The sequence below is a fragment of the Canis lupus genome, chromosome 29 (genome assembly GCF_048164855.1).
Source record: "Canis lupus baileyi chromosome 29, mCanLup2.hap1, whole genome shotgun sequence".
NCBI lineage: Eukaryota > Metazoa > Chordata > Mammalia > Carnivora > Canidae > Canis > Canis lupus.
Window position 1 is genome coordinate 19,168,364 of NC_132866.1, and position 14,041 is coordinate 19,182,404.

A 14,041-nucleotide genomic window follows, 5' to 3' on the forward strand; every position below is an offset into this window, starting at 1 on the left:
ATAGTGAGTAACAATATAGGCTGCCCTATACGAACCAGGGGTAGGAATCAGGCATTGTGGGCTCTAGAGCTAACTTGCGGCTTGTCAGCTGCGTTACAGTGGAAAACAGACTCCACCTCTCTGAGCCTCGGTATCCCCATCTATAAGAAGAGAAGTCACCATCTTTTCTTGTTTACATTATGAGGTTTGATGTGGGGTTAAGCAAAGAGTTGTCAGATCCCTCTGCAAACTGTTGCATCTGGTGCTGCACAGATGAAAACGTATGGCATGTCCGAAACATTACTGAGAAGAGAACATTTCCTGTGATCACAACGCACCTTTCTATTTCTGAAAACATTCCTCCACAATAGAAGTGATATTTGTTACTCAAGTCCTTGGAGGTAATCTCATTGCCCCTAGGATTCAGGGTAAGACAAGTTAAAATCAGTGTAGCCATATTTATGGAATACCAGCAATATCGATACGATTGTGCTCTGCACTCCAGATGGGGGCGGGGATGGGATCACTGCCCAGAGGCTAAGGGCCCAGGTTTCTGAGTTTGTATCAAAATAGGTGTGAATTCTAGTTTGCTATTTAAAAGCTGGGGATGATGGCAAATACTTACCCTTGCTAGCCTCAGGGTCCTCACCTCTAAAGCAAGGACAGTTACATCTAAGCTACAGACTTGTCCTGAGAGTGAAATGACAGGGTGTACATAAATTGTTCTGCATGGTTCCCAGCACACAGTAAGCATTCACTGAGCTATGAGTCTGACTACTATTAGTCTTTTCCATCATCATAACCACAACCGTCTCTATCCCCACTACCATCACCATCAGCAATACCATCACTATTACCATCACCATTATTATGCCACCACCATCACCCCATTATCGTCACTATTGTTATCATGATTACCATCACTATTACCATTATCGTCACCATCACTATCGCCATTACTATTACCATCACCATTATCATCACCATTGTTATCACAATTACCATCACTATCACCATCACCATTATCATCAATATTACTATCTCTAATACCATCACCCTCACCATCATCATCACTGTCGTCATTGTCATCATCAGTGCAGATGGCAGGTGAGCTCTGTGAGGTCAGAGAGACAGATCTTCCTTAGAGACAGATAGGAATGGAAGAGGGAAACACAGTCAAGTGTAAGGAAGTAAACATAAGGGTGGACACTTGCTGAGAGGAAGAAGCAGGAGTCTGGATTGGGACTTGAGGGGAACAGAATGTTTATAACAGCAGTTTGATGACCTGGGTGAGTCGTCAGCAGCTGACTTTAATGGCTGTGGGTTAACAACAAGGACGCAGCTGCAGTTCAGCAGTATAAATGTGTGTGGACTCACAGCAAGCTCTTCCCTGGTAACGCTCAGCCATCCGGAAGCGGAAGCCAAGAATCGCAGTCCAGACCACAGGGGTGCCGAAGCCAACCCGAATGGTGACATTCGCAGTTAAGCACAGTTATCTTTCAAGATAACCCATCAGGAATTTAAATTCACTTCCAGTTCAACTCACTTCCCTTTCCCGGCCAAGCAATGAATGTGTCATTTCTTCTTACGTGCTAAGATATAAAATATAATCCGGGCAGGAGAGCTTATGACCAGGGAAAGGAATGTTTTCCAGGTTTGGTCACACCTTCCCCGCGTGGTCAAATCAAATAAAGCACAATGCGTGGGGTCACGTCACTGCTGAGTCCTGCCTTTCCCTTGTCTCCTGGGAGCTGAACTTCAAATCATCTACTGGACTCTACCAGAATGCTCTTAGAAGCCAGGTCAGGATGTGAGGCACAGGGAACAATCCCCAAAGGCCAGGTTACTAAAGGCGAAAATGATGATACCACGGTAATATTGGGGCTAAGGTTCCAACTCTAATGATCATAGACGTTAAGAACAAAACGAGGACTTAGAGACCACTTAAGTTTAACCTACTCATTCTATAGAGGGGGGAAAAGTGAAACTGCATGAAGTTGGGGTAATATGTGAATCACCCCAAGTCTCACAGCTAGCTGGAGGAGAGCTGGGACGGGAACCCACATCCTCTCATTCCTCAGGGCTAATGTAGCTACCAGGGTGGGACACACCCTATTAACATTCCTAGCAAGGGGATCCCTGGGTGGCGCAGCGGTTTGGCGCCTGCCTTTGGCCCAGGGCGCGATCCTGGAGACCCGGGATCGAATCCCACGTCGGGCTCCCGGTGCATGGAGCCTGCTTCTCCCTCTGCCTGTGTCTCTGCGCCTCTCTCTCTCTCTCTGTGACTATCATAAATAAATAAAAATTAAAAAAAAAAAAAAAAAACATTCCTAGCAAGTCTCCTTTGTGAGGAGAGAGGGGATACTTTTTTCTCATGGTGCCCTCTGCTTGGTAACAACAAGGCTACTGGATTATCACTAGCAAGGCCTCTGTGAATAATTTCAAGATGACTGGGGCAATGCTGGCATTACCCCATGTGTGGGCTTTGGCCATGACGTACTTATCATAGGATGATTCATATCACCAAGACGCCTCTTGGAGGCATTCCTAACAGCAATGATGATCCTTCCATCTTTCTTCTGTTGCCTGTTTTGTAGTTGGAGTGTTAATCAGTGTTTTCACCTCATTATCTATCTGATTTCCAGGACAACCAAATGGGGAGGTAAGTCAGATATGCCCATTTCCAGTTCACTTAAAAAGAAAGTAAACCAAGAAGGGTCTAGTAAAACACATGAAGGCATCCAGCTAGTAAGAGACTTGAATGAGGGTCTTTTTACTGTAAGGCCAGGATTCTAACCTCTGCTTACACATTCATTAAAGGGAACTTCTAAAACCACATTTCTGGCTCTATTTCTCTGGATATGATTAGTTTTTCAGGGGTTTTGATTTGTTTCTTTAAAGATACTAAAATATAAGGCATTTTCCTTTATTCTGTGGTTTTCCCTCCCAATTTATCAAGTATTTTATTTTTTGCCAGCTCCATTGATATACTTTTTAAGTTTTTTATTTATTTAAGTAATCTCTGCATCCAGTGTGGGGCTTGAACTCACCACTCTGAGATCCAGAGTTTCATACTCTTCTAACTGAGCTAGCCACACACCCCACCATCTTTATTGGTATTAACATTGTATAAGTTTAAGATGTACAATATAGTGGTGTGATACATGCAGATATTATGAAATGACTGCCACAATAAGTTTGGTTAACAATCTAAGATGTGATTTTATTTTTTAATTAATTAATTATTATTTTTTAAAGATTTTATTTATCTACTCATGAGAGACACACAGGGAGGGAGAGAGGCAGAGACACAGGCAGAGGGAGAAGCAGGCTCCATGCAGGGACCCGACTGTGGGACTTGATCCCAGGTCTCCAGGATCACGCCCTGGGCTGAAGGTGGCACCAACCCTCTGAGCCACCGGGGCTGCCCTAAGATGTGATTTTAAATAACACACTTGGCGTTACTAAATGATCAGCTTTTTGGTCCACTGTATTCTCTTCCACTTTTGGTCAGTCATAATAAGATTCTCTAAACCAGGGGACGCGCAGTCACCAAGGGGCAGCTAGCAGTTCTATAACTAACACAAAAGGCCCGCCTTTCCTGCTGGAGTTATTAGAAGTGTTCAAAATGTCCAAAAGAGAACTGGTAACACAGCCAATGCAGAGTAAAGAACGTACATTCTGCTAGTATCATAACAGGAAAGTTTTATAGCAGACACAGAATTAATGTCAACTTATCCACTAAGAACCATGCATTCGTTCTTTTTCTTTTCCTTCTTCTATACCAATGTTCTTTCTGTAAAATAGCCTTTATCTTATAAAGTGAGGGGCACCTGGGTGCCTCAGCTGGGTAAATATCCAAAGCAGGCTCCACACCCAGCATGTGAGCCTGACTTGAAGTTCTGAGATCAAACTTCGAATCCGGCTCACATGCTGGGTGTGGAGCCTGCTTAAGATTCTCTCTCTCCCTCTGCCTCTGTCCCCCGAACCAATAAATAAATAAATAAATAAAATATTTTCTAAAACCATAGCACTGTAGGTGGTAACTTATTTTTTTGGTAACTTATTTTTAATATTCACATTTGTTTTTGTTTTGAACTTTAAAACTTATAAAAATATAAGGAATATAACAAATCTTTACAAGTTCACTGCCTGCCCATCACCCCAAATTAACAAATGCCATGATTATGATCATTTTCTTAAAAAGACTTTATTTATTTATTCATGAGAGACACAGAGAGAAAGAGAGAGAGAGAGAGGAGAGAGAGAGAAAGGCAAAGACAGACAGAGGGAGAAGCAGGCCCCATACAGGGAGCCTGATGTGGGACTCGATCCCGGGACTCCAGGATCACGCCCTGAGCCGAAGTCAGATGCTCAACCCCTGAGCCACCCAAGCGTCCAGATTATGGTCATTTTTGCCTCAGATATTTTTTTTACAAAACAAAACTATACAAAGTTGAAGTCCCCTTTGAGACTCTGCCCAAGCTAATTCCTCCGTCTCCCTAGTGACATTCTCGTGTGGTGTGTCTATTTAACTGTATCTCTCTAAACATAGAAAAAGTATAAAACTAAGAGACTTTTCTCTACCTGCATGTCTTGTACCAGCATGTAGGACTGGTTCAACAGTACTTCTCCTAAAGAAAGAAATGCATTTTGTCTGTAGTTTCTTTTAACACACTGAAGACTGCAGGCAGTATGGTGGTGTGAAAAAAAATACCGAACTAAAAGTTAGAAGAACAAGGTGCTGCAGCAACTGCTTACTTCCTGTGCTTACCCACTGCTTACTCCTTACTCCAGAGGCTGGTCAGTGTCCCTTTATATAGAAAATGAAAAAGCTGGATGAAAGGACCTCCTGGGACGCCTGGGTGGCTCAGCAGTTAAGTGCCTGCCTTTGGCCCAGGGCATGATCCTGGAGTCCCGGGATCGAGTCCCACATCAGGTTCCCTGTATGGGGCCTGCTTCTCCCTCTGCCTGTGTGTCTCTGCCTCTCTCTCTCTCTCTCTCTGTCTTCATGAATAAATAAAGTCCTTAAACAAAAAAAAAGGAAAGAAAGGACCTCCGAGATCTCTTCCACCTTTGAAATCTGATAACTCTCAGGTTTAATTTCCTCCTCTGTCAAATGGAGATAATGTCTGCTCTTGCTGGCTGTTGCAGAGAGCAAACATGATGCGCAGGCACTCTGTAAAGCATAATGACGTTGCTGATAGAATCAAATAATATTGAATAATAATACATAAATATTATAAAATAAACACTAATAAGTATTCTTACTCATATATGATATGTTATATATTATTAATAAAATATTACATGTTGATATATAATAAATGCTGTAAGATAATTTATTGTTACTTCTCACAAATTAAGCTATGTTTAAGCTCCTGAAAATGCTCTTATTTTTTTTTTTAAGATTTTATTCATTTATTCATGAAAGATTCAGAGAGAAAGAGACACAGGCAGACGGAGAGCAGGCTCCCTGCAGGGAGTCGATGCGGGACTTGATCCCAGGGCCCTGGGATCAGGATTTGAGCCAAAGGCAGATGCTCAACCACTGAGCCACCCAGGTGTCCCCTGAAAATGCTTTTAAAGGAAATATATATATGGCATGGTTCAGATATATGTGATGCTGGCCAGTCAGCACAAAATAATTTAATTTATTCTATCTTTGTTCTCTTTGGCAGTCAGTTTAGCACAAGAAGAGTCTCTCTTAACTCTATCCATGAAGATTTTGTGAACAAAATACAAAAGTGCCTCATTAAAAGATGTTCTCCTCTACAAAAGCACTCCACAGGCTAGAGGAGCCTTCCATCATAAAATGAAGTTCAAATCCATTCTGGGCTGCAGTCGGTTTGCCTGAGACACAATTTTTCAGAAAATTCATGTTGAATTTCACTGGTTTTGTGCAGGCTACAATTGAAGAAGCTGTTTTGATTTCAAGGGTTAGGAGAGATCTTTCTGTTTCCTCAGTAACATAAGATAGGGTGGCCTCTCAACCAACAAACATCTCAGGAGAACCTCGGTCTTTTGAGATGGAATAACAAGCTGTTTGAAATGTATATTTATAAACGACTATACAAGTTCTCCAAGGCACCAAATGTTAATGTTTATACATGCAAATGAAATATTTAGGAGTTTATAGGCCCAACTGCCCTTATGAAGGACAATGTGCACACAAACATGAAGACTGTCCCCTCTCCCTGTACAACCTCTGCCCTAGTCCCCCTCCAGGTCTTTCCAACATGCAGCTCAAATGGCACCTCCTCCAGGCAGCCTTCTCTGACTCCTGCCCCCACCAGCGTGTGTTGTTGCCCCTTCTGTGACCCCCCCCATAATGCCCTGGTGCCCCATTATCCTCAATTACACTCTTCTAGCTCCTACTACCCGCTCTCATAATTGTCTACACAATTGCTCATCTGATGTCCTCACTGCCCCGTGATTATTTTGAAGGCAGGAATTATGTGCTCCATTTCATATCACAGTGTCTGGCACATGGTTGTGTATGGTACTAATAAACACTTCTATACACATACACATCTGCTCCATGTGCTGTGTGTGGACTTAGTAGTTGTGTATCACATCTTCAGTTTGGTTTCCTAGCTAAATGTTCCATGTGTACATTGCTACAAGGCTTTGAAGACGAAGCTCTATAGAGAATGTGGATTAGATTCGGTCTTTGAACACTGTCAAAACTACGTAAGTACCGACCAACCACATCAAGTATAAAATTAGAAAATATTCAACAAATAGACTCGTTGTCACATTTTTCCTTTTAACTAAATCTGAAGAGAGTGCAATTTTCGTGTGTTATCTGAGAAGATATAAGTATCTAATCTACATGATTCTGAGATAAAACACATGCTCTGAGAATGATCCCTGTGTTCTCTTAACTTTATTTTCAGTAGTTTAGATCACTGAGATTTTTCCGGTAAATGTACAAGGATGGTCATAAAATTCAAGCCAATTTTAGATCAAAATAAAATTTTAGAATAATTTTCAAAAATTAAAATTCTCAGTCAATATAGCTGATCTTTCCCCAGAGTTGCCTATTAACCTGGACATTTTAACCAATGTCACTTAAGCCAAATACTAGGTAGGAGTCCATATGAAACTCAAGATGCAGTATGGGGTAATTGGCGGGGAGCGAGGCAGAGGTATAGTACTGTCTTGGTCATAAGTAGAGCCATTTCTCAAACAAGCCTTCCCACCAATAATTGTACATCTCATTGTGGTCACTGTACCCTGTAGAGGTGAGTTTTCTCATCTGTGAAATGGGAGGGTCAGATGAGACATTTTTTTTTAATTTTTTTTTTAATTTATTTATGATAGGCACACAGTGAGAGAGAGAGAGGCAGAGACACAGGCAGAGGGAGAAGCAGGCTCCATGCACCGGGAGCCCGATGTGGGATTCGATCCCAGGTCTCCAGGATCGCGCCCTGGGCCAAAGGCAGGCGCCAAACTGCTGCGCCACCCAGGGATCCCAGATGAGACAACATTTTTAAGGTTCCTTTATGCCATATGATTCTAGTATGGTGTGTGTTTTCTTAAAGCTGTTACTTATGGCACATGGAAAAGTTAAGATTAACTGACCATGGTTTAGTGAGAGATTTCAGCCTTGGGAGATCTGAGTTTCTACCCCCCTCCAGTTCTGGGTGACTCCAAAGAGAGGCATTTAACCTCCACTCAACAGCCCTGTCTATAAAATGACCAGGTAAAACCAGAGCAGTGGTTTTCAAGGGTTAGGTGGGCATCAGGAGAGCTTCTTAGGGCACCTGGGAGACTCCGTGGTTGAGCATCCACCTTCAGCTCAGATCATGATCCTGGGGTCCTGGGATTGAGTCCTGCATTGGGCTCCCTGCAAGGGGGGGAAGCTTGCTTCTCCTCCTGACTATGTATCTGCCCCCCTCTCTCTGTGTCTCTCATGAATAAATAAAATCTTAAAAACAAAAACAAAAACAGAAAAACAGGAGAGCTTCTTAAAACATAGATGCTGGGCTCACCCCAGTTGCTGTATCAGAAGGTCTGGACTGGGCTGAGAATTTGCATTTCTGACAAGTCCAGGTGATAATGATGTGGTGCTTTGAAAACCACTGAACTAGAATATCTGGAACCTACCTTGTAACTATAAGAACCTATGGTGGGTTATAAAGAGTTTAGTAACAACTGTTTTTAATAAGCTACTTCTACCTACTAGGCAACCAGTATACCAAGAAGGGTCTTCCTTTTTTATGAGGGTTTCAAATACTGCAGAAATAACTTTAAGGGCACATGCAGCTCCTTATATCTACCTTCCTTTAAGAGACTCAATTCCTGATTTCGGCTCAGGTCATGATCTCAGGGTTGTGGGACTGAGCCCCACATTGGGCTCTGCACTAAGCAGGGAGCTGTTGGAGGTTCTCTCTCATCCTCTTCTCTGCCCCTCCCCGCCCCTGCTTGTCTTCTCTCACATTCAATCTCTCTCTCTCAAATCAATAAATAACTCTTTTTTAAAAGAGAGAGATTCAATGGATGTGTTCAACAACATTTGGCCTCCTGGAATCAAAACAAGAGTCACAAAACCCCGGGTAATCTAATTAGTTTGTTGATTGGCTTAGCGTCTTATTATCAGGTTTGATGAACAGGAAGAAAGCATAGCTCTATTTATCCTAGTTCACTGATGCAGAGAATAGATGGATCAGACTCCAGAATGCCAAAAATTCTTTAGTCAAGCAACATTGTGAGAAAGTCCACCTTCCAAACTTATCCTAGGCTAGAAAAAAAAAAGTTTTTGACAAATCATCTTTATCATTAAATTTTAAACATGGTGGCATTGCAATTACCCACAGTGTTTTTAAAACACCAATGCTTGGATCAGATCTCCAGAAATTCTGATTCACCCTAGGTTCTGGGATTTTTAATAGCTCCGCAGGAGAACTTTTGTGAAGCAAGTCTGAGGCTTGCCAATCTATAAAGAAATACAATCGATCTGTTCTTCATTACTTTGAGCCCCACAAGCCATTTTTTTCCCCACAAGCCATTTTTGTCACGACAAGCAGCATGACCATTTGTCCTAAATTATACTTAAGAATAAACACTGCACTTTTTATAAGCCCACAAAGAGTCACAAACACAATGGGCAATCAATTTTTCTTAGCTATATACACTGAAGCATCTTTCACACGGTTCAATATTTTTGTGGCAAGACTTTCTTCACAGTATACATAGTTTCTGCTGCGGAGAGCCAGATGACAATGGCCGGGGGTGACTTTTGCCTTCTAAATAAGCACCTTGAGGACATCATCCACATCCTAAAATCTTTCAAATTTCTGAGTGTCTCTCTGGGTCGGTGCCGGGCAAATTAGAAGCACTGAACAAATACTTATCCAACTCACTTGAATTTATGACTGTCTCTGAGCATGTGGGAACGCAGACCCTAGCAGAGCATGCTCAGGGTTTCATTGTGAAGCTTGAGGTATGTTTCCTGTGTGTGTGTTGGGAATGCACAGTGTCTGATTCTGTTAAATTGCTTAGAGCAAATGAGAGTATTAAGGTTGGACCATTATAAATTTGCCATACAACCATTTATTTGAGAAAGCATCCATTTCCTAAAGTGGATGGAGGTTTCTGGCACCTTAAGACACCTACCTTTCTGACTACAGACAACAAAACACAGGTGTCACCCAATGCAGAAAATATTATATACAGGTTACTTCTGGCTTTTGTCTCTATGTTACACAGCTGTGGCCAGATGAAAGCTAGTGAATAAAGTGAATAAAAACACAAAAAACAGAAACAGTCAGATGTAGCCATCTTGGTTACATTTGCACGTGCCATTTTCCATATCTTCTCAGAACACCACAAATTAAACCTGTGGTTAAGCCCCACAGAGACTTGAGAGCTGCCGTGGCTAAGGCAAGAATGAATGGTTAAAACTCAAAGGCTGACTTTTCTTTCACTCAAAACTGCTCTCCAGCACTTTCCCCTGCTACCCCATGCATTGCTAATTGGGAGCAGTCAACGCTGGACATGTACACAGTCCTCTATGGTAAAATTGATTATTATATTACTATGGAAAATAAGGGAGTCATTTCGTTCAAAATATCAAGTTCCACAAAATCATATGTGGCAGCTGTTGGTGTATGCACGTGGGGGAGGGGTGAGTGTGTGAAAATATCTCCCCTTCAGTTTTCTGACATCTTCACAAAGGCGTGCAAAAAAAAAAAAAAAGGAAAAAAAAACTATTCCGACACATTTGAGGCAGAAACCAATGGCAAACTACAGGATGGATTTTTTTTTTTTAAGGCCAAAAAATCCCAATGAGGTAAGATACATCACACACGCCGTTTTACGGGTATGGGTTTGCTTTTACGCACTTGCAAGAAGAAAGCCAGTCGTCCTCTCCCGAATGTGTCAAAGCCACTTTTAATTGCATCAGATAAAGAAACGAGGTGAGTCATGTTTGGCTGTGCTTGAGCCTGCTCACAGATCATCACACCCCTATCCAAATATGCTCCCTGACCCTCACAACAGATGTTTATACACTTGCTTGCTTGGGGACTAGGAAAAGAGTTTTGTTGTGAAACTCCACTTAGAGATACGGAGTAGTTGCACAAGTGCGTGTCGCGGCTCCTTCAGAGGTGCTCAGAAGCGACTTTCAGGCATTATTTCTTGGCAAAATAGCCCAGGCTTCTGAATTCCAACACAGCGCTCCCTTCCAGGTTCACGAGCGTGACTCTGCATGCAACAGACACAAGACCCTCCAAACGCCGTTAGGGTCACTTTCCACCGCTGACAAATTTCCAGCAAAGCAATACAAAACATCTCAGCCTTAAGAAACCCCCATCATTCATAAGGCTGCAGGATCCCGAAAATGTCCCCTTCCGTCCCCTCAGGGTCTGGTGATCACGCGGCCCCGCAACTTTTCTTTATAAAAGGGTTTTTGCAAACCAGCGTAAAAAGAGCATCTAGACTCGCCGACATCGGGATCGCGGATTTCACTGGGGTCATGGGGAGCTGTCTTGGGTCACATGCTACCCTGCTGTCATGAATCGGTTCTTAACGATTTTTTTTTTAACAGGAGGGGGTGGGGATACAGACAAATCGCATACTCATGCACAGATGCTTAGCGCCAAGAACATGGTCAGAAGTGCCGCCTGGACTAGGGAATAAAAAGAAAGCCCTCGACTTCCTTCTTGCGCTGGGGACAGGTAGGAAGAAGATGTCATGCAACCTTACCTTTCTGGAAAAGACCAAGGCGCCTGGCATTGAGCGCTCACCTGAGGCCAGCGAAGCCGGGAGTCATTTTGGGTGTCGCGCATGTGCCTCCCTAGAAAATTCCAGGGACATTCTACCGGCTTTCTGCTTGCCAATCACGACAAGCGTCCACTTGGACTCTCTGGAGTCTGGGACGGGGTAGAGGAGGGGGAAAGCAGGCGAGGGAGCGAGCGAGAAAGAGCGGCCCCAGGGTGCGGCATACCCGGCTGGAAGGGGAGTCACATGCCGCCAGGAGCCATTCCTGCTGCATTACACACGCCGAGCGAAATGGCAAACAATATCAGTCCATGTTTATGCCACATGTTCTCAGCCTCTTCACATATCAACACCCAAGCCAGCTCTGCACAGACAGGCCTCCTGAGAGCGCCTCTGAAGGAGAGGGTCCTGTGCTAATCGTGTAACCATTTTAATTAAAATCCCAAGCCTCCTGTCCTGGTTTGCTTTGCTATTTCTCATTTCTCATTGGTAGTGGTGGGAGTGATGGTGGTTTGTTGTTTATTTGATTATTTTGTTGTTGTTGTTGTTGTTGCTTTTTCTACTCGGTTTGCATGGGCAACAATCTGGTCCTGGAGGTGGCCAAAAGGACATTCAGCAATGTAGTAGCCACATCCGACAGCACCGCACACTGACCCCCGGCCAGCAAACCTCCTGAACAGCTTGCCCCTTCTTGGTTTTATTTTTATGGAGCAGGAGATGGAGTGAGGTGACTCGCCATCATTTTACCTGCTCCGTGGTAACTGCAATGCTTTTCAGCAGGAAAAATGACTGTCTTCTGCGCTAAGCAGTGGCTCTTCACGAAGGTGATCTCCCCCTCAGGGCGTGCTGGAGGCATTCTGTTTGTCAGAACTGGGGGATGCTGCTAAAATCCTGCAAAGTTCAGGGATCCCTGGGTGGCTCAGCGGTTCAGCGTCTGCCTTTGGCCCAGGGCGTGATCCTGAGACCCAGGATTGAGTCCCATATCGGGCTCCCTGCATGGGGCCTGCTTCTCCTTCTGCCTGTGTCTCTGCCTCTCTCTCTCTCTGTGCCTCTCATTAATAAAAAAAATAAAATAAAATAAAATAAAATAAAATAAAATAAAAATAAATGAAATAAAATAAAAATAAATAAAATAAAATAAAACAAAACAAAATAAAATAAAATAAAATCCTGCAAAGTTCAAGTCAAACCCCTGCGAACAAGGACTACCCAGCCCAAGACATCAATAGTACCTCGGTTGAGAAACTGCTGTAATGCTAAAGCCCTCTACAAGTCTTACAGAAAATATGACACAAAAACAAGAAGGAAGAAAAGAAAAGAAATCCAAGGAGCCCCTCTCTGGGAGGACCTGACTGGAAGCCCCAGGGTCCGGGGATGGGCTTCGCCTGAATTGTGGTTTAATCAGTTAGGAAGTTGCTCGCTTTTCTCTCCAGGAGTCACTCTTCTCCTGCCACTTTTTTCCTCTTCTGTTACCCATAATATTTAAACAGTCAGACCAAACTAAGCCTTTGGTGATGTTCTAAATCGAAACCAGCTGTCCATGAATGACTACCTCACTGCCAGGGTATGTACAGCAGCCATCATCTCAGTTTGTCCTATCTGGATGGTCTGATGTTCGTCTGTGATGCCCAGTATCCAATATAATCTCCTCTTGAAATTATCAGGAGGGTATGCTTTATACAAAGTAACCCCCCCCCCCCCCCCGCCAAAGACCTTCTACAGGACCAAGGATTAAAGCTCACTGGGTTCTCCTATTTTATACGGGCCCCTAAAGGCAGAAGGATGGGTATGGTCACTGGTCACTTCTCTCTGCTAGAACTCAGTGTGTGACCTTCTTGCAGCCCACTGAAAAGTCATAGTGAAAGCCAGTCATGTCTATCTGAACAGCCCATTTCCAGCTGCTCACCAGAGGCCTGAGCACTGCCCACCTGCCCAGTGAGCTCTGGGGAGAGCCCAGGGGCTCTTTCTCCCTAATTTAGTCATAGTGCACTAGCCGCCACAGACTTGCCTGGCTCTCTGCCACCGACTCAGTCACAGACACCCAAGGCGCCAGTCCCAGATCCTGACCTACAGGAACCAGCCAACCTGGCCACAGCTGCACTTCTGCTCAGGCTATGGGTCCTGCCCATGATCTACCAGGTTTCCCCAAGGCACAAGGCTCGGCTCCAATCAGCAACTGCATATTTTGCCCTTCCTCTGTCTGTCTTATTTTCACTATGCTCAGGACTTTCCTAAAAAAAGAGTTTACTGAAAAGCACTCCATCAAGGGTGCCTTGGTCAGTTAAGCATTGGACTCTTAATTTCAGCTCAGGTCATGATCTCAGGGTCATGAGAGTGAGCCCTGCATCAGGCTCCGTGCTGAGCGTGAAGCCTGCTTAAGATTTTCTCTCTCTCTCATTCTCACTCTTCCCTCTCCCTCTGACCTGTGCATGCTCTCTCTCTCTCTCTCTAAAAACAACAACAACAAAAAAAAAAAAAAAAAAACAGGGACACCTGGGTGGCTCAGCGGTTGAGCATCTGCCTTTGGCTCAGGGCATGATGCTGGGGTCCAGGGATCGAGTCCCACATTGGGTTCCCTGCATGAGCCTGCTTCTCCCTCTGCCTATGTCTCTCCCTCTCTCTGTGTGTGTGTCTCTCATGAATGAATAAATAAAATCTTTTTAAAAAAAAAAGACCCACAACTGCTTTACTACATATATCTCCCCAAATGTGAAGAACAGTATTTAGAATGAGCCCTTCTAATTGTGTGACCCGAGCTCTCACTCAGAGAATAGGACACAAAGCGTGGCCCCGTGTGGAAATGAAGAGGCACAAGCTGACCATCACAAACTGCAAT

General features: G+C 43.7%; 1 protein-coding gene across 4 annotated transcripts in view; it reads right to left on the reverse strand.

Moving 5' to 3' along the window:
- The window catches only part of RBM20 (RNA binding motif protein 20), a 191,509-nt gene that overhangs the window by 59,633 nt on the left and 117,835 nt on the right, over positions 1-14,041 (reverse strand). The window contains exon 1 of one of the 4 annotated variants that reach the window (XM_072805352.1): positions 11,191-11,419. The exons of 2 other annotated variants lie outside the window; for them this stretch is intronic. In XM_072805352.1, the coding sequence (XP_072661453.1) occupies positions 11,191-11,273 (83 nt within the window). In that variant the 5' untranslated portion in view covers positions 11,274-11,419. Of the gene's footprint in view, positions 1-11,190; positions 11,420-14,041 lie in introns of those variants that run through there. One more of the 4 variants, XM_072805353.1, reaches the window with a different exon arrangement.